Source organism: Hippichthys cyanospilos, chromosome 1 (assembly GCF_059441005.1).
Source record: "Hippichthys cyanospilos isolate Australia breed blue-spotted pipefish chromosome 1, RoL_Hcya_1.0, whole genome shotgun sequence".
Taxonomy (NCBI): Eukaryota; Metazoa; Chordata; class Actinopteri; order Syngnathiformes; family Syngnathidae; genus Hippichthys; species Hippichthys cyanospilos.
This window is the reverse complement of record NC_142369.1, coordinates 35,449,688-35,475,000: the sequence shown is the minus strand read 5'-3', so window position 1 is coordinate 35,475,000 and position 25,313 is coordinate 35,449,688. Positions and strand designations below refer to the sequence as shown.

At 41.7% G+C, this 25,313-nt stretch overlaps 1 protein-coding gene across 2 annotated transcripts in view; it reads right to left on the bottom strand.

Annotated features, from left to right (window-relative positions):
• Window positions 1–25,313, bottom strand: part of nelfb (negative elongation factor complex member B) — a 40,950-nt gene that overhangs the window by 11,944 nt on the left and 3,693 nt on the right. The window contains exons 2-10 of one of the 2 annotated variants that reach the window (XM_088407610.1): window positions 19,320–19,480; window positions 12,514–12,613; window positions 10,605–10,835; window positions 10,341–10,526; window positions 10,012–10,124; window positions 9,812–9,914; window positions 7,084–7,179; window positions 6,875–7,017; window positions 1,091–1,197 (exon numbers count right to left, since the gene is read on the bottom strand). In XM_088407610.1, the coding sequence (XP_088263736.1) occupies window positions 1,091–1,197; window positions 6,875–7,017; window positions 7,084–7,179; window positions 9,812–9,914; window positions 10,012–10,124; window positions 10,341–10,526; window positions 10,605–10,835; window positions 12,514–12,613; window positions 19,320–19,480 (1,240 nt within the window). The remainder of the gene's footprint in view (window positions 1–1,090; window positions 1,198–6,874; window positions 7,018–7,083; window positions 7,180–9,811; window positions 9,915–10,011; window positions 10,125–10,340; window positions 10,527–10,604; window positions 10,836–12,513; window positions 12,614–19,319; window positions 19,481–25,313) is intronic. The other variant, XM_088407618.1, reaches the window with a different exon arrangement.

Below are 25,313 nucleotides of genomic sequence, written 5' to 3'. Positions count from 1 at the left end.
AAAGCAACACGACCCGACAAATTAAAAGCATGCATTTCAAAATAAGATAAGAAACGTCACGAACTCTTAACGCTTGAAGAATTCTTAACACAGTTACTAACTAATATTACTTAGTTATTTGATGAATACAGTACTGTATAATGTACTTTTTTGCTTTTTTCAATATTTTTCAATTTTTGCACATTTTTTAAATTATTTTTTATTTTGAAATATTTTTAATTTTTCCTGGAAAAACCCACGAAGTACTGAGACCGCACTATCTGGGACTGCGAAGTAGGAGGGATCACTGTACATGCATACAATTAAATAAACCTCCGCATAAATAAACAATATATGAAAGATTTATTTACCTTTGAGCGACTTATGGCCATATTCCATAGTCAGGGCAGCCAAGCCTAGGCGAGGCTAGCTCAGGCTTCTTTGTATTGCTTGATTATCTCCAGTTTTATTACAATATAAATCATCTTCTTACTTCTCCCTTTAACATCACTAGCAATTTTTGGACCCATGGCTCACCAATTCAAGTTTGAATTAAGCACTAAAATGCACTATAAATACATTTTTGTAAGCACTCATAGGAGAACAAAGCTGTAACATTCCGTCACTTTGGAACAGGTGACGTCAATAGCAGAACAGCATCTTATTGTTTCCAGGACACCGAACAATAGTAGACCAGCATCTTATAGAGTTTCGACACCGACCAATAGTAGACCAGCATTGTAGTGACATAATCAGTGACATGAGTATAGACATATGAGCGCGGAGTGACTCGCAGAGTTACGCACGCACACTTTTACAGCTCCGGGTGTCGACAAACTGGCTGCTATGATTAATCATTGCTCCTTGTGTATGACATTGAACATTCCTGGAGCTGATCTGCTAATTTTAATTTTATTCCACCTCAATAAGTAACTGAGCGGTTTTTGCGTAGCAGCACCGCCTAATTGACAGAGAGAGGTTGGCACTTAGTCAACATTATAGTTTTCAACAGACAGTTGTACCTTCGAAGAACCACAAGTTCATTGAGCAATGGTGTGTGCCACTGTGTGTTCCGTGTTCTCTACTTCTAAAAAAATTGCTGGATTCTCACCTAGGGCAGGTAGCAATCTTTGTAAGGCATTCTTGTTTCTCAGCTTGGCGATATGAAGAATGTAATAGAGACCCATTTCACAGGCCACTCTGTTCTCCTGCAGGTATCTGAGTCACATCCAACCACAAATATGACCAAGTTAACTGTGCGAGCTTGTATACTTAATTCATCAATCCTACAGACTTATTGAGTGAAATAAATGATTACTGTTTTCTTTTATTAGATTGAGCTCACAAAGACACTAGTTTGTCACTTGAATATTGCAACACAAGCTCAATGGTTCTTGGAATTAATTTCACAAGACTAAGAAGCTGTGAAAAATGTCAGGGACAAACTATAGACCTCCACAAGTGAAAAAAGGTCAGTGCTGGTCAACTAGTGGAGTGGAGTGAGGTGGAGTGGGGTGGGGTCCCCCCTGCCCCCAGAAGGTTTTATTTTTGTCATGTTAAGTGTAATTGCAATAAAAGTAACAATTTTCATCTTTTTTTTTTCCTGGCACTTTGATGCGCTTGGTTATTTTTTTTCTGTTTTAGTCTATGATGTAAAAACACTTAAGAGTTGTTAAAAGTTGATTTGTAATTCTTCTTGGTTAATGTTAGTAAGGATACAGGTTTAGGTATAAAATTTTTATAGATAATTATTTATAGTAAGTGCGTTGAGTGCGGGGGTGAGCGTGAAAAGTTTTCTCTTTCTTTGGAGGGGCCTGTCAAAATATAATTGAGAAGCACTGAAATAGGAAGATGAACATATATTTCCTTAGGTCTTTCGTTCCATGCAAGATCTTGCTTCATTGAGGATAACTATTCGTAATGTAGGGGAGCAGCTTCAAAGTACATGGAAGAAACTTAATAATTTGAACATATTCAATATATCTCCAACATAAACAGGCAACAATAAGACATTAGAGACTTCTCATTTCTTTTTTGGGGGGGAAAAAAAATAATACGCAGGAATGAAATAACTACTGCCGTTGTGCCGTTGGATCAGGATCATACTAGGGGCGCTTGTAAATGTTCGTCATCGTACCGTTATGCCCCTGTTAAGCTCACCCATGGCAAACAGGTGCTAGGTAAAGGAGCGGCCTAAGCATGGCTTATATACTCTTTATGATGATTACAAGTTTCCCCTGCCCTGATGCAGGTCACCGGGTCTCCACTTTGGAGCCAGGCCGGGCGGTGGGGGTTGTCGGCGAGCGCCTAGTGACCAAGCTTGGACCCATCGGGCCCGGCTGGGCTCAGCCCGAAAGGATAACGTGGGTCCCCATTCTCATTCATGGCCTTACCACCTGTGGGAGGAGCCAAAGGGGTCGGTGTGAAGACCACCCAAAAGGATAACGTGGGTCCTAATTCCAATGGCCTCACCACCGCTGGGAGGGGCCAAATGGGTTGGGTATGGAGAGAGCTGGGCTGTGGCCATAGGCGGAAACCTTGGCAGATCGCTCTTGGTAGAAACCAAAAAATTAAAACGGGGAAACCAAGGAGAAACACCAAGACACCTTAACAAACGACAGTTACGTATGTAACAGCCCCTCCAGACCGCCAGAGGCGGTGCTAAAAGCACGGAATGACGAATAACAGGGAAGTCACGAGGAGACCATGGTACTCACCTCAACCTCACATAGACGCCCCTGAGGATACCAGGACCACAGACAGAGAGTGGGGGACTGTAATATCGATACAGTAGAACTTGGCAAAAGTGCCAGGTGACGACCAGGAAACAGCAGCACAAACATCCTCCAAGGGAACCCCTTTCAGCACAGCCCAAGAAGTTGCGACACTCCTAGTAGAATGGGCGCGGATTCCCGAAGGCAAGGGGAGCTCCAAATCCCCGTAAGCATGCGTGATCACGTCTACGATCCAGTGAGACAAATGCTGCTTGGAGAGCTGGGAGCCTAAGGAAGGACCCCCGTACGAAACGAAAAACTGAGACGACTTACGAAGCGATGCCGTAGTCTCCACATAACAACGCAGTGCCCTCACAGGGATAAGAGGTCGGCAGAGACCCCATCATCCCCAGGCGGGGGCACAAAACGATTGATGAGCAAAGGCTTGTTGACATAGGAAGATGATCGCACCTTCGGAACGAAAGTGGCATTCGGCCACAGAGTGACCGCGCCTCCATCAGGGTGCCACCTGATGCAGGAAGGGCTGACAGACAGGGCATGCAATCCCCCAACTCGTTTGGCCGAGACAATTGCAAGCAAAAAAAGCCTTTAGAGAGACCCACTTGAGAGGCACCTCACACAGGGGTTCATAAGGAGGCCGGCACAAGGAGTCAAGCACCACGTGCAGGTCCCAGGTAGGCGTGCGTGGCGCACTGAAGGGTCGGAGACGGCGGGCCCCTTTCATGAATGAAGAAACAAGTGGGTGGCGTCCTAACGAGTCGCCATCAACCGACGTGTGACGGGCCGCAATAGCAGCTACATAAACCTTCAACGTGGAAGGTGAGCGACCCCTATGCAAGAGAGACTGCAGAAATTCCAAGACAGCAGGAACAGGGCAAGTCACTGGGTCCGTGGCAAGCGTCGTGCACCACGACACAAACAACTTCCACCTGTTGTTATACAACAACCGCGTGGAAGGCGCCCTGGCATTGACAATAGTGCGCCTGACTGAATCAGAGCAGTAGCTCAGCAACGGTTCGGGCCCCTCAGAGGCCACACACACAGGCGAAGACGATGAGGGTGGGGATGCCAAACCTGCCCCTCTCGCTGGGACAACAGATCCAACCGGGCTGGAAGATGCCAAGGGTCGGCAAAGCACAGGTTGTGGAGTAGAGGGAACCACGTCCGTGCCGGCCAAAAGGGGGCCATCAGCAACAGGGTGTGGCCCTCCTGAAGGACCCTTCGGAGCACAATCCACAACAGGGGAAGGGGAGGGAAGGATTACAGGAGGCAAAACGGCCAAGGATGCGCCAGGGCATCCTGGCCCAGTGGGCTGTTGAACTTCATCAGGAAGAACCAAAGGCAACAGTGAGTGAACTCTTGCGTGGCAAAGAGGTCGACCTCCGCCTGACCAAACCGATCCCATATAGCCAGCACAATCTCCGGATGCAGACGCCACTCTCTCGGCACTGGAAACCCGCGAGACAACGAGTCCGCAACCTGATTCAGGACACCCGGAAGATAGGCTGCCCGCAGACTGGCTAGGTGGGCGGCCGCCCATTGAAGAAGGTCGCGTGCGACCAGCAGCAGCCTGATGGACCTGGTACCCCCCTGATGATTGATGCGGAAAACTGTCGAGGTATTGTCTGACCGCACCAGGACGTGCCAATCCCGAAGGAACGGCAGGAAGTGGATGAGTGCCAGATGCACCACACGAAGTTCCAGGACATTGATGTGCTCCGCGGCATCCGCCGACGACCAATGCCCCTGAGTGAACTTGTGTTGCCAAATGGCACCCCAGCCGGAGAGACTGGCATCTGTGCAAACCACTTCCCGGCGAGACGGCACCACTCCCAGCCTCACGCCCGTGGCCAAAAAAGCACGCCGGCGCCATGGGGCCAATGCGAAAAGACAGCGACGTGACACCGTTAGGCATCGGACACACGGAAGCATGAGTCTGAAGCAGAGATAGAAATGGCATCAACATCCTTGTAAAAGTCCGGTGCAACAGCGCCTTGGAAAGAAGAGTTCGCGTGCGAAGCGCAAGCGACACGGCACAGGCTGAAAAGGGGTAAAGATGGTTAACTGACGCAGTTGCAGGCGGGTAACTAGGCACACAAACAGCCAAGGAAACTTCACAGACAGGCAAAAACAAAGCACGACTTTATGGCGAGCACGCACACGTCAGGTTGTGAACACCATGAAAGTCACCCGCCACCAAGTGTTAGCACTCTAAGTATCAACAACAAGGAAACATCTTCGAAATTCACCAAAAGAACACCGAAAGCTCACAAAACAACGCAACTCAACCCGCGCAGCAAAGTCCCAGCAAACGTTGCGCCAACCAGACAAGGATAAACCAACACAAGTGTCGCAGCCACCGGAGGGCGGACAGTAAACCGCAGCCCCGACTGACACAGTCAACGGGCTACAAGCGACGAAAGGAAATAAACTAGGAAACCGCAAAAAACGCGGTACTCGTATGGCATGCAAACCAACGCGCGAGAAGGTTCTGAGGGACAGACTACCGGGTGACGATGCCTTTTATATATGTCCCCGGTGTCATATACATGACGTTTTTGTTGGTATGCATTCTCGTCTTGCACTTGCGCGAAGGCTTATTCCGTGCTTTTAGTACCACCTCTGGCGGTCTGGAGGGGCGAAATAGAACTACAATTTCTAAAAAACGGCCTGGTTCCTTCTGAGCAATGCACACTCAATGCATTCAATCTTCAGCGTGAAAAGATTGAATACAATTTGGGCTTATTTCCCCACTGCTCACCTATGCTCATTAACTGGCCGTCAACATCACCATGGTGGCTCAAGGTGCATTGTGACACACCTCATCAGAGGGTTTCCCACTAGTTTGCACTAGCTTTTGCTTGTGTCATTACAATGTCCTGTTTTGACAGTTGTTTCAGTGGTAAAAATCTTCACCTCTGGAGCTAAATTTAGTGTGATACAATACTAAAATGGTTGATATAATGTTTGGTAAATTGGGCAATCGGGCAGATTTTTTGGGGGTGAAAATTTTGCCAGATAGGCAAGTTATGTAGTCAAACTACTAGTGCAGTACACATATTTACTTTAATCTTAAATGATTAAACCTTATACAGTAAATGTACTGGTATGCCGTCTCTTTTCCGTGTCTTCCGTGTCGGACGTCCGACTAGAGCGAGTAACAAGAAGCTTACCAAACATGATTAAAACGCAGTTTACACTTTAAATTCCCATTTATTACAAAAGACAAGAGGATCAAAAAGCTTGCTTTCGTCTCTCCTTTGTCCGCCTGCGTAAGCTCAGCTCAGCACACATGCACACGTTACGAACGTGCTAATAGTAAGCACATTGATTGACAGCTTGGTCTCCGGTAGTCGATCACATGACTCATAGGCGTGCCGAGAGCAAACGCACACACTATATAGGCACACGACAGCAACGGGAAATGCACAGCTTTGGAAATCTAACTTTTACCTAGATATCTTTTGTAATAAATTGAAATTTTAAGTGTATTTTAGGTGTATTGTTGTGATATAAGAGGCTTCACTTTAATTCGATGTCCGGGCAGCTGCTCGTGAGAGTTCAAAAGATGGAAAGTGGTAGCTACTGTTCAGTTAGTGTATAAGGTTTAATAATTTAAGATTTAAGTAAATATGAGTACAGTACTGTAGTAATATTTGTCTTAAATAATATGCATAGAATGAAGACTTTTCACATTTACAAAATTAAAAAAAAAAAATATTCTGTGTGTGTGTGTGTGTGTGGGGGGGGGGGGGGGGGGGGGGTGTTCCGTCTCAATTAACTTTTTAACCCAGTTGTCTTTTAGCAAATGATGAAGAAAAAAAAAAAAAGAGGAACCAAATATTTTGCATGCCACTTTCAGATTTTTGTAACAGCACAATAAAACAATAGCATGCATTTAATTCTGGATGTAAAGACGACAAATGTGCAACGGTCAAAGGGTAAGTGAAATACAATTGTGTTCAAAATTTATGAGCACAACTGCATTTATTACCATTTGCCGCGATTTGAGAAACATTCAATTATGCTCATAAATGTACATATCACTTGTATATATAGAGTAAAATACCAAAAGTTCTCTTTTGTAGGCAATTGTATACCTTAAAGTATTGGAATTTTTGCAACAATTGCCGCATTTATTTTTATCAAAAATGTTTTACCTGGTAAAGGCATCTGGCAAAGTGGTAGGATAGGTGAGTGAGGTCTTCTCTTCACTGGGAAGTTTCTGCTCCACACTGAAAGTGTGATCATCCACAACCACCGACATCATGGCAGGCAGAAATCGCGTCATGAGCTCCAAATCCTGAGTGTTTGCATAGGAAAAAAAATACAATTGCGAAAATATATGTTAGGTGACAATTGTGTGTACCAAACGAGGTTCTTTGAACACTTGGCTGTCAATCATGTCCCATGCTCCTTGACCAAGAGACAGCATCCTCAGAAGCAACAACAGATCAGGGCTGTCCTGAAAACAAATAAAACAGCAAGAGTTCAGGTTTTTTGATTCAATGTTTGCTTTGAAAAAGTTGTTTTTGAAGAAGGAATATAAAGAAGGGAAAGTCCTTAAGTTGAAGTTAAAAGAATTTCAGGGACTTTATTTCAACATTGACTAAAAACATTAACTTGAGAATTTTGTAACTTTAAGGAAAACTTGCCACAAAACTGAGATTTTTTTTTTTTTGATTGTACTTGAAATTCAATTTAAGACCAAATTAAATAAGTTCCTAATATCCCATGTTGTGCAAAGTTTCCACAGTATATACAGTAAGTGACAAGTACAGTGGGCCCCAGTGTAACGACATTAATTCGTTCCACAGTTGGGGTCGTAAGGCGAATTTGTCGTATGACGGGCAATCCAAACCTATGTCTAAATGGCTAAGGCGCGAGGTAAAACCATCAAAATTGTACATATATATTCAAAATTGGTACCATTTTGGGTGTATTTGTCACACTTCCAACTAGTTTTGAAATAAGAGAGAGGGTGAGGGCAAAAAGCGCTTGCTTTTTCCCCCAAACAATTTCAAATTGACTTACAAATGTGATAATTTGACTGGAAACTTGAATTGGAATGGGCGTGTGAAATGATGCGGCAGGCCGGAGCTGGCCCCGAGCCTTGAGTTCGACACCTGTGCTCTAGGACAGTGTTTTTCAACCACTGTGTGTGCCGCAAGATATTGTCAGGTGTACCGTGGGAAATTATCCAATCTGTGTGCTTGTGCGGTCTAGCGCCTGGCAGCGCACTCATGTAGTACTCTTCCATACCGTGCACAGCAAGCTCGCTCCACTTCCCTCCCCTCTCCTTGCGCGATTAAAAAAAAAAAGTGGACAAAAACTACAACGGTGACAGAAAGCCCTGTCCATACGTTTGTTTTGTGGTTTTTAAAGCAGTCAGCCCCAACCCCCCCAATATAAATCAATACAAATCTGAGGCGTAGAGCAGACAGCACCCCCGATCCGCAGTCTAAATTTAAGGCGTTGACCGTGCAGCCGGTCCGCAATATAAATCAATATAAATCTGAGTGGCAGTAACAAGGATGATGTGGTTTTTAGAGCAGACAGCACCCCCCCGGTCCGCAGTCTAAATTTAAGGTGTTACCCGTGCCGCGGTGATCAAAAGGTTGGGAACCACTGCTCTAGGTTCAACTAAAACCAGCTGTTTATCTACTATGATCACATGACTTGTTATCTTGCTAAAAGATAACAATCCTGCCATTTGCTTGGATTGTAAAAGATTGTAGAAATTAGCTTGACTGTACAGCTTACCCTCATTTGTGGGTTCATTATTTTTAGTCCAATCAGATTTCAGCTACTGTGTTGGTATCCACAAATTCAATTTCCAGTTCCTCAGATTGAGATTTGTAGACCCTGTATAATTATAAACGCCTTTTTTTTTCCTTTTTTTTTTTTAAAAGTTGTACCAATTTAATTCCATTTTCTAACTTCTAGGGACACAGGCTTGTTTGGTCAGCACTTTTGCATTCTCTGAATGGTTAAGAGTGACTCCAGAGAGATTCATTCTATGAAGTGAGGGACCGGGCAGCTGGAAATAATAGCCATACACAACTGTTTATTACTGGAAATTCATTTTCAAGATGGACTTAAAAAAAAACAAAAAAAACAAACAAACAAAAAAAAACATCTCAGTGTAGGCCTCTGTCTGTAATTTACCATTTGTGAAAAACCGTGAAGTAGCGAACATTACTTCAAGCTACTTCGTGGGTTTTCACTTATCATGGGGGGGGGGGGGGGGGGGGGGGGGGGGCATCACATTAACCGCAAAAAACAAGTGATTACTGTAGTTTCTTTTCCTTTTCATAATCAATGTGTTGAGAAATGAACTGTGCAGCCTCATCAACCATAAAGTTGATGCATCCATTATTTCCGTTTGAAGTTGTTTTTGTTTTACCTGACTGAGCGTTCACTGGCCTGTTCTTGGCATCCTTGAAGTCTTTACTTGTGCATCTATGTCAGTTTTAGGGCATGGCAATGATTGTTTGACCAGTTAAAAATGCTTTATTCTATAACTATTATATAAGCATTTTTTGTTGCTAGTATATAAACAGTACAGTACATAAGTATGTGCAATGAATAAATTTATTTACATAGATTTACTCCTCCTTCTTTTGATCAGATCGTTAATTGGTCATTGGCTATTTTTAAACTTGCTGATGTGTGACTGTGATCACCATGTAGAGTCCATAGGTGTCGAACTCCAGTCCTCGAGGGCCGGCATCCTGCATGTTTTCCGGTTTTCTTTCCCCAACACACCTGATTCAAATGATTAGCTCATTAGCAAGCTCTGCAGGAGCTTCAAAATGATCCCAATCATTTGAATCAGGTGTTTTTGAGGGAAAAGGTTTGAAAACATGTAGGATATCGGCCCTCGAGGACTTTATTGGTCTACATTGTAGACCAATAAAGTCTACTCATAATTACAGTATGTGACTTATTACACATGCATTATATTTTCTTCAGCCAATCTAGCGTTGCTTTACAAATGGTTGTCCAAAAGATAAAGTGCGGCAGAAACTTTGAATTCAACTTAAACTGTAAAAAAATTCTATAGATTAAAGTCATTAAAAATCCGTATGGTTCACCCTGGGTAAAGCATCCTGGCTTAGAAGCTCTTGCAGGTTCCTCATGATAGTCAGCACCAGGGTGTTGGAAGCAAATGGGTCACACAGGATCATAGAAAGGTCCCTGAAAAGTATACAAGTTAATCACTTTCAATTACAATGGATGGATGGATAGGGAAAAACTATGCCCAGTCTGTCCTTTTTCTTTTTTTTTTTTATACCCAAGGACTTGCTCTTGTCCTTTCTTGACTCCATCTAAGAAACCTTGCAATTCTCTGGCTCGCTTTCCATCGACAAACTTCTCTCGGATGCAGGCATCTAAGCACCAGGTGAACTGTTGAAATTAACAAAGTGAAATAATTCAAAAGATTAATTACTTTTAACTATCTAAGGTGCACTGCACAACTTCTGCACTCATGACAATCAAAGTTATAAATTGTGTAAAATAATCAATAGCTTGCTAATGAAGCAAGAAGAAATACAAAAAACAAAATCCATTACTTGCTAATAAAGAAACAACCACAGAAAAAAAGGGTGTTCTCTTAGTTACCTTGTGGCAGGGGTCGACAGAACAGATCTCACTGATGTCCAAGTCATGGAGAGACATAAGCAGTTCAGCTCTAAGTGTACAGTAGTGGACATTTCGTGTCCGTAGGAACAGTGTTCGTAAAAACTGTAACACCATGTCATAAAGCTTTACATTCTTTCCAATCATCTGGGTCAGCTTCTGGACCACCTATCACACAAACGGAGCAGTAACACCTGTGTAGGATACTGTATAAGTATGTTTCAGATTATTGCTTTTTATACCCACCTCGCCTTGACGTCGCATTTTAGGAGATGGGCTGAAGAAAGTGTGCAAAATAGACAAATCACTGCTGAACAATGCTGCTTCTTTTTCCACAATATACTGCTTTAGGAGAGGTGAAACCTCATCACCAAAGAGGGCCTGGTTGTCTTGCCAGATCTGCCTTTTCACCTCCACAGCACACACCTTGTATAGCTCTTTATCAGCCATGACCATCTTCAATTTCTTCTCAGGTACCTGGGGGGTTCATAGTTTGCGTATGTTTGTGTATGTCTTTTTTTAAACTCTATTGCATGTAAGGAAATGGTCCCTGACCACCGTTGGCTGCGGCCCACCGTGGGACTGGTCCACACAATGACCCCCCCTTACGAAAAAAAGAAAAAAACCCTAACCCTAACCCAGAGGATATTTGCCATCCCCATTGATTACTATCCGAGAGGAATATAAGTAGGACAGGGTGATCGTATGATTGAGAATTGTGATATGTGACCACCTGCAAGCTAAGTGCCTATTTAGCTAAGTGCATCAAACATGGTGGAAATGTGCATAATTGCAGTGAATCCAGCGTTTCCTTCTCACTTTGGTTTATAACTTCAATGAAAAATGAAAAAGAATCCACCAATAAATGAAAGGAAAAGAAGTAAAAAAATTAATAGTAAAAAATGTGCAGCGAATCACGCATCTGAAGCCGAAGGCATAAAATGCAAACACCTAAAAGTGACACAGGGAAGCCAGAACAGGAAGCTTCTGGCTAGATTGCTAGTCGTGTTAAAGAGAGAAGTAAGACGATGATTTATATGGAAACAAAGCTGGAGAAAATCAAGAAATAAGAACCTAGCCTAGCCTAGCCAACCCTTACTAGGGAATATGGGCATAACAAGCGCCACTCAAAGGTAAATAAATCCTGTCTATATTTTTTATTCATAATGTTTTCTGATTGTATACATGTATGTTATGTATACGTAGCACTTACTATACTATTTTGGTACCAATTTTTAATATGTATGTACAATTTTGATGTTTTTACCTGGAGTTCTAAATGCATTAGCTATTTAAATATAGATTTGGATTGCCAGCCATACAGTAAATTCACCTTTCGAGCCCAACCGCGGAACAGATGAATCTCGTAACACGGGGGCCCACTGTATATATAAAATCACGTTAATCATTAATGTGACTAATGTTCTGACTAATGTTCTTGACAGCAATTTGAAAAGCTTATAACCACAGCGCAGACTTTGACAATGAGAGTGCGCATTCATGGCACGAGGTGATGCAGTGACAATTACACGTCACATGGCAAAAGCAAAGCCTGTCCCCCAGCTCTTTCTGTGAAGTCCTTGTCAGACTGTTGTTTATTCTCATGCAAAGCAGTCAGGCAGAGCAGGTGTAAAACCAATCTCAACTCTAACCCTGTCTGACCCTGAATTTTTGAATGCCTGCTGCTTTGTTCTGTCTGATGTCAGCTATTATTAGTCTCTGAGCCTGCCTTGATTTTATTAATAAATACTTAGTTTCAACTCCTACCTGCCTCAAATGTGCTCTTTGGTCCTCTCTTGTGTGACAAAGTATTGTGTACTCTTTATTTTGCGTTTAGGAAAAATTGGAGTTTACGGTTTACCTACCCCAATTTCTCTACCATAAACATACATATGCACGTAATGCGCAGCTGTGAATATAGTTGATTCTCGTGCGCCAAATGATATCCTAATATTACTCTACAAGTCTCTCCTCAAGGGCGCCAATTGAGCACAGTCTCTTTCGTGTGCCCTTGAAGATCGGAGTTGGAGAACGTTGCTCAACTGGAAAATGTACACTGTGAAATGTCAACAGTTTCTTACAAATGGAAATTACTCAGTCACATTGATACTTTTAATTAAAGTTAAGCAATTGATAGTTATTTTCTAACACAAACCTTGGGTAAATGTTTCAGCACCTGCATCACTACTGGTTGAATGCATGGCATTTTGACCAGTGGAAAGCTCTTCTCCAGCAACTCTTCAAGCTTCCCAAATCTGTATACATATGAAAAACAACATGAATGCATGGGAATTGGCACCTTAAGAAGCTAAAATAAAGTACTTTTAGGAGCTATAGCAAGGGTCACCTATCGAGACATTACATTTGGTCCTACGGCGCAGTTCATAAAAATTAGGCATGTCCAGATATCAATTATGTGATGGGAAATTGAGTGAAATCTGTACTGTAATTTTCAACTGATCGTAATGGTGGTGGTGGTGTGAATGTGTGGAGGGGGGAATTCAGTGAAGATCAAGAACCCATTCATATACAATGGAAAGACTGAGGAGGAGTAGTCCCATGCAGCAAGATCATCCCTCAAGCTAGAGGCAGTGTGGACAGGCTGCTCTCCATGGCCAAAAATGGATCACACAAGAAAAAAACAAAAGGAGGGGGGGCTGTTGTTACAGAAACACAGCTCAGGTCTTGAATAGAATAGAATAGAATAGAATAGAATAGAATAGAATAGAATAGAATAGAATGTCTTTATTATCATTGTATAGCCGGCATGCAACGGAATTAGAAGCATCTTATCCAAATAGTTTTGTTAGTTACGTTTGTATCCTGTGATACAAGTTGCAATGTTTATCTTTAACAAAGTTACAGTGTTCTTTAATTTTAGGAGGGAGTGGTCTATATTGAAGGCTATTAAAGGCTAGCTAAAATAAAAGCAAAACCTATTTTGAATTCTGTGTAGGGCTGCACAATTGTGGCCAAAATAATAATCAGATATTTTGATCAATATTGATATCCCAATTATTATTTACGATTATTCATCATGGTTGGTCAAACATTATTACCCTGTATTTATTACCTACTATTAAACCTTATATAATAACTAAACAGTTGCCCCTTTCTATTCTTTGAAAAAAATAAAAAAATAAGCTATACGGTATTGCGCAGATGTGCTTTGACGGTTTCCTGCATGCCAGACAGACGAGGTAACTATAAACGCACTTGCCAGAGACGTTGAACTACTGCAGGACATTAATTTACTTGAATCTTAAATTATTAAACCTTATATAGTAACTGAAGTTACCCCTTTCCATATCCTTTGAAATCTCGCGACTGTCGCAGTGATTCATGTTAGCGGCATATTAGAAATCAAAGTGTAGATAATCAAACATGATAACATTCAGAGTGCTGTCATCTAAAGCGGAAGTTGGAGCAGAAGTAGATGGTCGCGTCGGGAGCCAATCGTGTGTCTTAATAGAACTGCCAATCACCCTCTTGGCTCCCAGTGCGACCATCGACCAGAGGGCAGGAGTTGTAATTTACTGCCGCCCCAACTTCCACTTGAGACACGCAAGCCAGCTGTCAATCAAAAAACACGCAGGCGACAGAGAACAAGACAGAGAAGCAGATTGCTTCACCACACCGTTGGAAATCTATTACCTAGATTTCTTTTATAATAAAACGTTATTTCAAGTGTAAACTCTGAATGTTATCATGTTTGATTATCTTAAACTTAAACTTTAAACACTTAAACTTTAATTTGACTTCTAATATGCCGCTAATTTGAATAACCGCGGCAGCCGCGAGATTTCGGCATCACTAAGATGCTGGTCTGCTATTGGTCGGCATCACGGTGTCAATGAGATGCCGATATGCTAAAGACTTGATCTCGCGTGAGTGCTTACGATGTCATATTTATTGTGCATTTTAGTACTTAGAGAGACAATGTGTAAGATTTGGACTGTTTTTCATCACAGACAGCAGGAGGTGCTGCAGGTGCAGCATTTGCCAGTGTCAGTAGCTATAACCGACATGTCAGCCTCCGGAGGAGTGCCACCCCCATATAATATAATTTAATGTAAACTAGACCTACATTTAATTTAAAACATAGTAATTAAGTAGTACATAGGTAGTTAAGAACACATTTATTTTTGTGTTTAAAAGTGTTTATAATTTTGTTAATGTTATAAAAATTTCATTTATTCATTTTTAATTAAAAAAAAAAAAAAAAACAATCTAAATCTTACACTTTGTCCCTTTAATTCAAACTTTAGTTGGTTAGTTGGTCCCAAGATTGCTAGTGATGTTAAAGGTAGAAGCAAGAAGATGATTAGTATGGAAACAAGATAGTCAAGAAATACAGTACGAGGAAGGCTAGGCTAGGTTAGGCAAGGCAAGGCTACTCTCGCTAGGGATTATGGCAGTAAGTGGCTCAAATCAACGTGACTCAAAGATAAATAATATGTAAGTTTTCCTTTATATATTTTTGTATTTATATATCATTTAATTGTATACATGTATATTATATATAAGTAGCATTTACTTTACTATTTTGATACCAATTTTTAAGATGTATATACAATTTTGATGTTTTTACCTGGGGTTTTATTCGCATTATTGTGCTAATTACCATAGGTTTCTATTACCTGGCATACGACGATTTCGCCTTACAATCACAACTCCGGAACGGACTAATTTCGTATGGCGGGGCGCCATTGCATTAGGGTGAGAAAAGCAGAGCCTACTGTCATGCAAACATGTGGGAAACATTACCCCCTGTTGATAGATGGACAAAGTGCTTGATTTGACATGTATAGCCAGCTTTTTAAATGTTAATATCGTCGAGGATCATCTTAATTAATCGTGGCAGCCAATATCGTGATCACGATTAAAATTCAATTAATCGTGCAGCCCTAATTCTGTGTCACTTAATTTCTGAAAAATAAATAGGAAAGGGTGGTGGCTGTGGGGTAGGGAAAAGAAACATCAGAAATCGATACGCCTACTTCAATGTGTTTATTTTTGTGAAAATCAAAAACACAAATTGGCTAACTCGACTGCGCCGCAGTGAAAGCTATCGCACAATAAATCTAACCTGACCAGAAATGCTTTCTTTCTGCACAATTTTGAAGCCTCTACCCAACAACCAGCATTTTAAATGTTCCAAATTGTGTTGAAATTTAGTGCACGGTATTATTGTCCTCCTCCCAAAATAATGTGTATAGCAGGTGACGTCTTCTAAATATTTGCCTTAAATTTCAAACATGCATGAAAGTCAAACAGAATTAAATTTTTGGTGAGGATAAAACTTACTTTCAGAGAAAAAACATCTTCAAATTGTGTTGAAATTTAGTGCAAGGTATTATTGTCCTCCTCCCAAAATAATGTGTATAGCAGGGGACGTCTTTTAAATATTTGCCTTAAATTTCAAACATGCATGAAAGTCAAACAGAATTGAATTTTTGGTGAGGATAAAACTTTCAGAGAAAAAAAACATCTTATTGTCTTAAATTTACTTTTAAATTTATTTGGATTTATTTCCAAACTAATGAATTCATAACCAAATGATAAAATTTATGGAATGGAATGATTTAACTGAATCAACAGAAATAAAATTATTAGTTAAAAATTCATTTTTTCAATTCGATTATTCAAGTTTAGCAAATCAAATTCAAATACAGTGGACCCACGTGTTACGAGATGAATCTGTTCCGCGTTTGGGCTCGAAAGGCGAATTCACCGTATGGCGGGCAATCCAAACCTATGTTAAATAGCTAATGCGTTTAGAGCCCCAGGTAAAAACATCAAAATTGGACATACATACTAAAAATTGGTACCAAAATAGTATAGTGGGTGTTACGTATACATAACATACATGTATACAATCAGAAAACATAATAAATAAAAAATATAGAAAGGACTTATTTACCTTTGAGTGGCACTTGTTATGCCCATATTCCCTAGTAAGGGTAGCCTAGGCTAGGCTAGCTTCGTATTTCTTGATTATCTCCAGCTTTGTTTCCATATAAATCATCATCTTACTTCTCTCTTTAACACGACTAGCAATCTTGGGACCAATGGCTAACCCACTCAACTTTGAATCAAGCAGTAAAATGCACTATAAATACGGTTTTGTAACCACTCACAATCGAACAAAGCTTTACCATTCCGCCATTTTGAAACGAATGAGGCCGACCAATAGCAGACCAGCATCTCCCTGAGGAGACGCCAACTAATAGCAGACCAGCATTGTAGGGACGCATTGCATGGAAGCAGTTTGACGGCAATAGTAAATTACCGTATTTACACACTATAAGGCGCACCCAAAAGCCTGATTTTTTTTAAAAGCTGACGGTGTGCCTTATAATCTGGTGCGCCTTATATATGGATCAAATCATGTGCTGACTGCATAAACTATAGTTTATGCCTAAAAAAATCCAGTTCAAACCGAAATGGCCCGAGGATATTAAAGCCGACACGGCCCAGCGCGATTAATTAACTTGATTTGCAGGCCCAGATTTTTTTTTTTTTTTTTTTTTGAGGACTTAAGAGTGTGTGGCACCACACTGATGTTTGTCGTTTAAATTTCCCTGACGTTCGTTTATTCGTAACTTCTTTGTGCTCCATATCGTAATAGCTGGTCAAAAATATATAATGCACGCCGAGGAAAAAATTAAAAAGACAGCGGTGCCAGGCCTACACCCTGCTCCAAACTCATACCGTTGCATGTTTGTCATTTAAATTTCCCTGACGTTCGTTTATTCCTAACTTCTTTGTGCTCCATAGAAATAGCGGGTCGAAAATATTTAATGCATGCAGAGATAAAAACTAAAAAGACAGCGGCGACATGCCTTCACCAGCGCTTGGCTCTTAACTAATACCGTTGCATGTGTGTCGTTTAAATTTCCTTGACTTTCGTTTATTCCTAACTTCTTTGTGCTCCATAGAAATAGCGGGTTGAAAATATTTAATGCATGCAGAGAAAAAAATTCAAACGACAGCGGCGCCACGCCTTCACCCGCGCTTGGCTCCAAACTCATACCGTTGCATGTTTGTCGTTTACAATTCCCTGACTTTCGTTTATTTGTAACTTATTTGTGCTACATAACGAAATAGCTGGTCAAGAATATATAATGCATGACGAGGGGAAAATCAAAAGGATTGCGGCGCAGCATTCACAAGTGCATCGCTTGATCTGGATCTATTCTGCGCTCTGCGGCTCCTGTTTAGTAGTTAAAGAGCAATTACCAATAATGCATTCTGTTTTATCAGATTTTTTTAATAAATATTTCTTAGTATAATATCCATCCAACGCTTATATTGTATGAATAAAGCTTATATTCTATTAATAAAGTTTGATGACTTTGCTGATTGTTTTTAATACATTCCCTTTAGTAAAGCACCATCGAGTGGCTGCATGATGCAACACTGTCTAATGGATGCATAATGCAACCCCAGCCAGTACTATGGTTTCAACTCTATGTGCGCCTTATAATCCGGTGCGCCTTATATATGGTGTTTTTTTAGAAACTCCGCCATTCATTGATGGTGCACCTTATAATCGGGTGCGCCTTATAATGTGGAAAATACAGGACCTAAATACGCCAGCAGATGAGAGGTAAAACAAAACGAATACAGCCAACCCCCTAGAGTCATGACAGTTGTTTTTGTCGAGTAACCGGGAAAATACCGTAAAGACGGGACGAAAAAACTCAGTACAGTGGGCCCCCGTGTTACGAACTTAATCCGTTCAGCGGCTACGCTCGTAACTCGAATTGCTCGTATGACGGGCAATCCAACCCTATGTTAATTAGTGAATGCGTGCAACGCGTGCAAAAACCTTAGGTAAAAACATCACGACTTTATACACATATTAAAAATTAGTAACAAAATCTACTGTACAGTTAAATTAAATAACATAAATATACAAAGGAAAAATGACATTTACCTTTGGGGCGACGTGACTTGAGCTGGGTGGAGGCGGAGGGGAGCAGAGACGAACCCGCAGAATTTATTTATTTATTTTCTTAAACGAGAACATATCACCGGTGATTTCCTTCTCTTTAATCCATAATAGAAGAAGCCTCTCCATTTTGTTGTTGACCGAGGTCCGTCCCCTGGCAAGGAAAGTCTTGCCCTTAGAAGATTGCCGAGCGGTTACGGCCATAGTCACGACCAAGGTTAACTATGCGTGTGCCTCCGTATTTTTTTTTTATTATCTCCTGCTTCGTTTCTATTGTCATCATCCTCTTTTCTTTACCGCCACTAGCAATTTTAGAAGCCATGTCTAACAGATAAAGTTTGCAAAGTCTTAACCACATTCCTTCCTTCTGCTTTTCACTCCTTTTCTCTCCTTCCTTCCATCCCGACCAGCTGTGCCATCAAGCTAGATAAAGGCGTTCGGCCAGTAGCATATCGGCATTTCTGAGATTGACGTGACGCCAACCAATAGCATATCCGCATCTCTGTGACTGAGTCCGGGACTGTGAACTTAATCGACCAATAGCGTATCGGCATCTCTGTGACTGACACCGTGACTGAGACAGTGACTGTGACATTGTAAGAGCAATAGCATATCGACGTTATAATGACAAGCGGGAACAGTTGATTTTATTGACGCAGCAAAGCGAAAAAAATAGCACGGACACCTTGACCGGCATGTTGGGGCATGTTGGATTGTTCGTAAAACGAAAGGTTTGTGCGTAAGAGGTGGACAAAAAAACGCTGCGGTCCACGCTCGTAAGATGAAAAGTTCGTAAAAGAGGGAGTTCGGGAACCGGGGGCCCACTGTATTCCACATCGCAATATGAAAAAAAACGTAAGCCAGGGACGCTGTAACATGGGGGTCCACTGTATACATTTTTCAAACTTGTTTTCTGGTGGCATATACCGGTATTTAAGCTCATATTATAACCACTACCTGACACTCCCAAAGTGCTAAAAAAATAAACAAAATAATGATCATACCTGTCCTCCTCCTTGCCCTCAGCAATGTTAGCCACTCGCTCCATCAGCTTTTCCCGGAGTTCATCAAAGACTGACTGGTGGAACTCTAATCGCGGTGTTCCATGAAGATCCAGAAAAGGAAGGGCAGACTGGAGGGTTGGCAACAGGATGCCATTTTCCATCTAGAGTCATAAGATGCATCTGTGACTGTGTTTCGATAGTACAAACTAAAACCCAAATATTGGCGATGTTTAGGTTTTTAAATGCCAATAATGCACCTGCATTATCCTGAATATGCTCATATTTGGGTTTTCAAAAACCTGAATAAGAACCTTGAGTTACCCCGTTTCTAGCCCGAATAAGTGGTCATGTAAACACATTCAGGTTACCTCCTTTGAATGGGTCATTAGTCTGTTTTCTGTGCATGCTCTAAGCGCAAGCAATATACAGGAGGTGTTTTTTATGCAAAAGTACTTAATATAGGTGTCCTAATATCGTTCAGACCTTGGGTGTGACAACTAATATTTGGATATTGTACTGTATATATAAAATTCTGGGCCAGTGTAAAACCAGTGCCTTTTTGTCACATCTTCTTGGCGGGTGGAAAAGTTCTAGGGTAGAGTCTTAAAAGACAAAATGGTCCAGGATACTCATCTTTGTACATTTGCTCTGCATAGACAGGAAAAGACAAACTACATTGGTGTTTCTTGTGCGAGTTGCATTGGTAATCTATTCAGAGAAAAAGAACATGCTTCTCGGGTAAACATGTTTTCGCTTATGGGCTTGGTCCAAAGTAACATGGTGACAAAATGCAAACTTTTTAATAATTTGGTGACCCGGACAGCTCACAGAAAGGATTTTAATCTACATGGGTGTGCAGTTCACATTTCAGCGCCACAATATCCAAGTCAGCTGCTTCTTCAAATTTGTCTTGATTTGTCTGATGGAATTAGATGGTTGTATTGTGGTGTAAATTGTGGACTCAATTTTCAGTTTGTGAAATTTTTATTTGTGAAATTTTAAATAAAAAAGACAAGCGTTCAGCAATCGTGCTTTCATGCTTGTTTCTGTATCAGTGAAAGTGCATGAAGAGTCACTCCAGCCGTTTGGGTGGATATGTCAGCAAGCCGCCCGGGAGACTGTTTGTTGCATGCTTTATCTCTATTATTTTGTTCTCTATGATGTCTCAGTATCTCACCCACTATGGTACTGTACATCATACTTGAAATACTTGGAAGACACAGTTATTCTTAGACTTCTCTTGGACATCCAATCAACCCTGGCGCATCACAGCAGTTACCCACTTCACCAAATGGTGCATGGAAAAATAAATCTTCAAATCAATGTCAATAAAACTAAGGTATTACAGTTCAATCCTCTCTCACTCCTGTATCCCACAATCATAAGTACCGTATTGTCCGCACTATAAGGCACACCAGATTATAAGGCGCACCATCAAGGAATGGCCGAGTTTCTAAAAAAAAAAAAAAAAAAAAAAAAAAAAAAAATATATATATATATATATATATATATATATATATATGCCATATATAAGGCGCACCGGATTATAAGGCGCAACCATAGTACTGGCTGGGGTTGCATTATGCATCCACTAGATAGAGTTGCGTTATGCAGCCACTAGATGGTGCTTTACTAAAGGGAAAGGCACCGCTGTTTTTTTAATTTTTTCCTCTGCATACATTAAATATTTTCGACCCGCTATTTCTATGGAGCACAAAGAAGTTAGGAATAAACGAAAGTCAGGGAAACTTAAATGACAAACATGCAACGGTATGGGTTTGGAGCCAAGCGCGGGTGAAGGCTGGCGCCGCTGTCTTTTTCATTTTTTCCTCGGTGTGCATTATATATTTTTGACCCGCTATTACGATATGGAGCACAAAGAAGTTAGGAATAAACGAAAGTCAGGGGAATTTAAATGACAAACATGCAACAGTATGAGTTTGGAGCCAAGCGAGGGTGAAGGCTGGCGCCGCTCTCTTTTTAATTTTTTTCCTTGGCGTGCATTACATATTTATGACCCGCTATTTCGATATGGAGCACAAAGAAGTTATGAATAAACAAAAGTCAGGGAAATTTAAATGACAAACATGCAACGGTATGAGTTTGGAGCTGGGTGAAGGCCTGGCACCGCTGTCTTTGTTATTTTTTCCACGGCGTGCATTATATATTTTTGACCAGATATTACGATATGGAGCACAAAGAAGTTATGAATAAACGAACGTCAGGGAAATTTAAACGACAAACATGAGTGTGGTGCCACACACTCTTAAGTCTTCAAAAAAAAAAAATCTGGGCCTGCAAATCAAGTTAATTAATCACGCTGGGCCGTGTTGGCTTTAATACCCTCAGGCCAGGTCGGTTTGAACTGGATTTTTTAGGCATTAACTATAGTTTATGCAGTCAGCACATGATTTGATCCATATATAAGGCGCACCAGATTATAAGGCACACCGTCAGCTTTTAAAAAAAAATCAGGCTTTGGGTTAGTCAACGCCTTAGATTTATATTGCAGGGGGGGGGGGGGGGGGCTGGCTGCTCTAAAAACCACATCACAAATGTATGAACTGTTATGCTACGTGCACACCGAACGCCGAATCAATCGCCGAATCGCTACGCTCATTCGCTAGGCTTTCTGTCAATGTTGTACTTTTTGTCCACTTTTTTGTCGCACAAGGAGAGTGGAGGGGAGGGGGAGTGGAGCGACCTTTCTGTGCACTTTATGGTAGATCCGGAAAGAAGAGCATTGCTTTCACTTTTCTGCAATGTGACAGAGCAAATATTTTCACCGACAGCACCTTTATTCTTTGCGGCAATACACGCCTGCCCAAAAAAAAAAATTTCAATGTCGCAATCAAGTGGCCGAGACCGTGCTAAATATTGTGCTGACAATACTGCGCTATCGTAAGCTTAGCACAGTAACTACGGTTCAACAGCTGTTAAGTGAAGCAAACTCTGCACATACCAGTTGTCCCAAGTTCTCGCTTCCGCCTTTCTACAAGCCAGGTGAGTGCTCTTGCTTGGCTCTGTTTTGTATTGAAAGCTCAGCTGGCCGTGTTGGATCGCTCCCGGTGACCGCAAAGCAGCCGCCATGATTCATTCCAGCCTCCTGCGTGAGTCATTGAATGTTCCCGAAGTTGATTGGCTGTCGCAACACCAAACGCGGAAGAAGTATAAAAAAAAAAAAAACTTCACCCGAAAGGCGAAATTTCGCTACTCGTGACCGCGCGCGGCCATTCGTGTCGCTCCATTCGCGTCCATCGAGTCGCCTGACGTGCATTCGCGCCCAGTCACGCGAACTCCATTGACTACAATACAAATCTCTCCGCTTTTTCGCCTCGTTCACGTTCGGTGTGCGCGTTCCATTAAACTAAATCGTCTCCAAAACATTTTTTAGGGTGCAGCCCACGCGGCCGGTACCAGTTGATCCACGGACAGGTGCCGGTCCGCGGACCGGGGGTTGGGGACCACTGCGCCAGACCACCAAATATGCCACTCAATATCCACTGCACAGTCTTAATTGTTTACTAAGTAAATCATGTGATCACAACGCGAGCTCACAGCCATCAGAAACAAAGCTATGCACCAGTGACTCGCGGTCTTATGGGTCAAGGGAAGCCAGGCCTTCTCTGCCATCATGGAAAGAAAAAACAAAATGGAAAAATAAATTAAATGTCGATTCAATTTAAATGTTGATTCTTTCCAGTGACTTTTTTAAAATAATTATCCATCCGACACTTTTATATTTTTTGCTGTTTTTTAATTATACTTTAATTTTCACGTTTACCAATAAAATACAAAGAAGAGACTATGCAACTTACACAGCACAACACAACTCACTGCAATAGTTGGTCTGCCATGTTGTACGAACGTAAAAAATCTTCGTAAGATACATGTTGCGGAAAATCTGTTTAGCACGGAGGGGCGTGTGTGAAGGAAATTATATATTATGTTGTTGTCATTATATGTTTATTTCTTGTTTAGAATAGCATGTATTGCAATCCATCTATGCAGTCATCGTTCATCTTGCCCCAGTCCTTAGACACAGCAAAGTGTGAACTTGAACTTTCTCCCAGTTGTTGTTTGACATCAGCGGCGCCCGACTCTGTGCAGTTGGGCTTTTTGTTTTGCCTTGTAGTGTGCAATGCTTTGCTGAATGAATGAAAAGCAAGTGGGGACGGCAGCTCACTTGACAGACCCTGAAGGGAACACGGACATGTGACCTTATGCTGTCGATTGCTAGCAAGAGAAAAGTCAATCTTGGTTGGTCTGAGTTACTTTTTTGCTACTTAGCAGTTGGGCTTGTCTTAGTCTTCTTTAAAGATTTCTCTGACAGGAAATAAATATTTACATTAATGCAATTATGAAAACGAATGCTTACTGTAGATTTGGCAATTTCTTTTTTTTTTTAAATGTTGGATGGTTTTGTTTTTAACTTCAGTCAGATTGTAGATTGCAAAACATGTTTTTTATGTTTACGACCAATAAATAGATTTGCTTTAGTGCAAAGTCCCCTGTTATGAAAAATTTCTGGCTGCAATATGATTTAATTTTAGAGAAGTTCTACTGCATGTTAAACTTGAAAAACGACAGGCTGGCTAACCATTTGACGACGTTGTCAGAGAAATCTCAGAAAAGAAGACTAGGACAAGCCTAGCTGCTTAAACAGCAAAAAGAGTAACTCAGACCAGCCAAGATTGACTTTTCTATGCCGGGCATAGGGAAAAAAGCTTGGGCAAATGTAACTCGTGGGTCTTTCAACGCTAGTTTTCACTGCCCAACCGTCCCCCCCTGGCTTTTATTGAGCAAAAGCATAGCAGATTACAAGACACAACAAGAGAGCCAGCCGGGCGCCACCGGCAGCTGGGCCAAGGTCCCGGCTCACACTTTCGTGCGTCAACAGCTCTATCTAAGGACAGGGTCAAGATGAACTAGGATTGCATAAATGGGTAACAATGAACTAAGCACATAATGATAACAACCTAATATATGATTCCCTTCACAGACGACCACTTTATTTTCTGGCTTTTCAATACTTTTCAATACTTTTGAATACAGAACGATTTAATCAAAGCAGACTTGCACGTCAATAGATGCGGACTTCATTTCGTTCAATGTGCCTTTTTGTGTGCTACATGCTGTCTGCTTAAAGAATGCCGATATGAGATTTTAAAATAAACGTGTGAATACGCTGCTTGGGAGGCCTCATAAGTAAATCTGATTGATGACATCAGTGCTGCCCCAGCCATGAAACTACTGCACATCACTGCTATGCACAGTCATATATTTCAGTTCAAGTACATCGGCGCCTCTGACCACCTCACTATTATGCTAATGCCTGCATACAGACCAAGAGTGAAATCCATCAAACCTGCATTGAAAGAAGTAAGGGTGTGGCCTCAGGAGGCGACCTCAGCCCTACAGGACTGCTTTGAGTCAACAGACTGGGACATTTTTAAGGAAGCAGCCACCTACAACGGCATCACAGATATTGAGGAGTACACAGACACGGTGACCTCCTACATCACCAAATGCATGGACGACGTGACCCACATCAAGAGGATCACCACACGGGCCAACCAGAAGCCATGGCTAACAGGAGATGTCCACAGGCTGTTGAGGGCCAGAGACAAGGCCTTCAAAGCTGGGGAGGAATCAGCCCTGAGAACAGCGAGAGCCAACCTGTCCCGTGGCATCAGGAAAGCCAAACAAGAATACACAAACAAGATAACTTCTCACTTCAAGGACAGCAAGAATGCACACAGCCTATGGCAGGGCATTCAGGCTATCACAGACTACAAACCTGCACCACAAAGCTGTGAGAGCGACATCACTCTGCTCAACAACCTAAACAGTTTCTTTGCACGCAGGAACAGAACACCACCTGCCCACAGAAAACACCACCACCTCCGCACCACCAGCCTCTGTGCCTGTCTGCTGCCAGCGTGAGGAGGACACTCTCCGCCATCAACACCCGGAAAGCAGCAGGTCCAGACA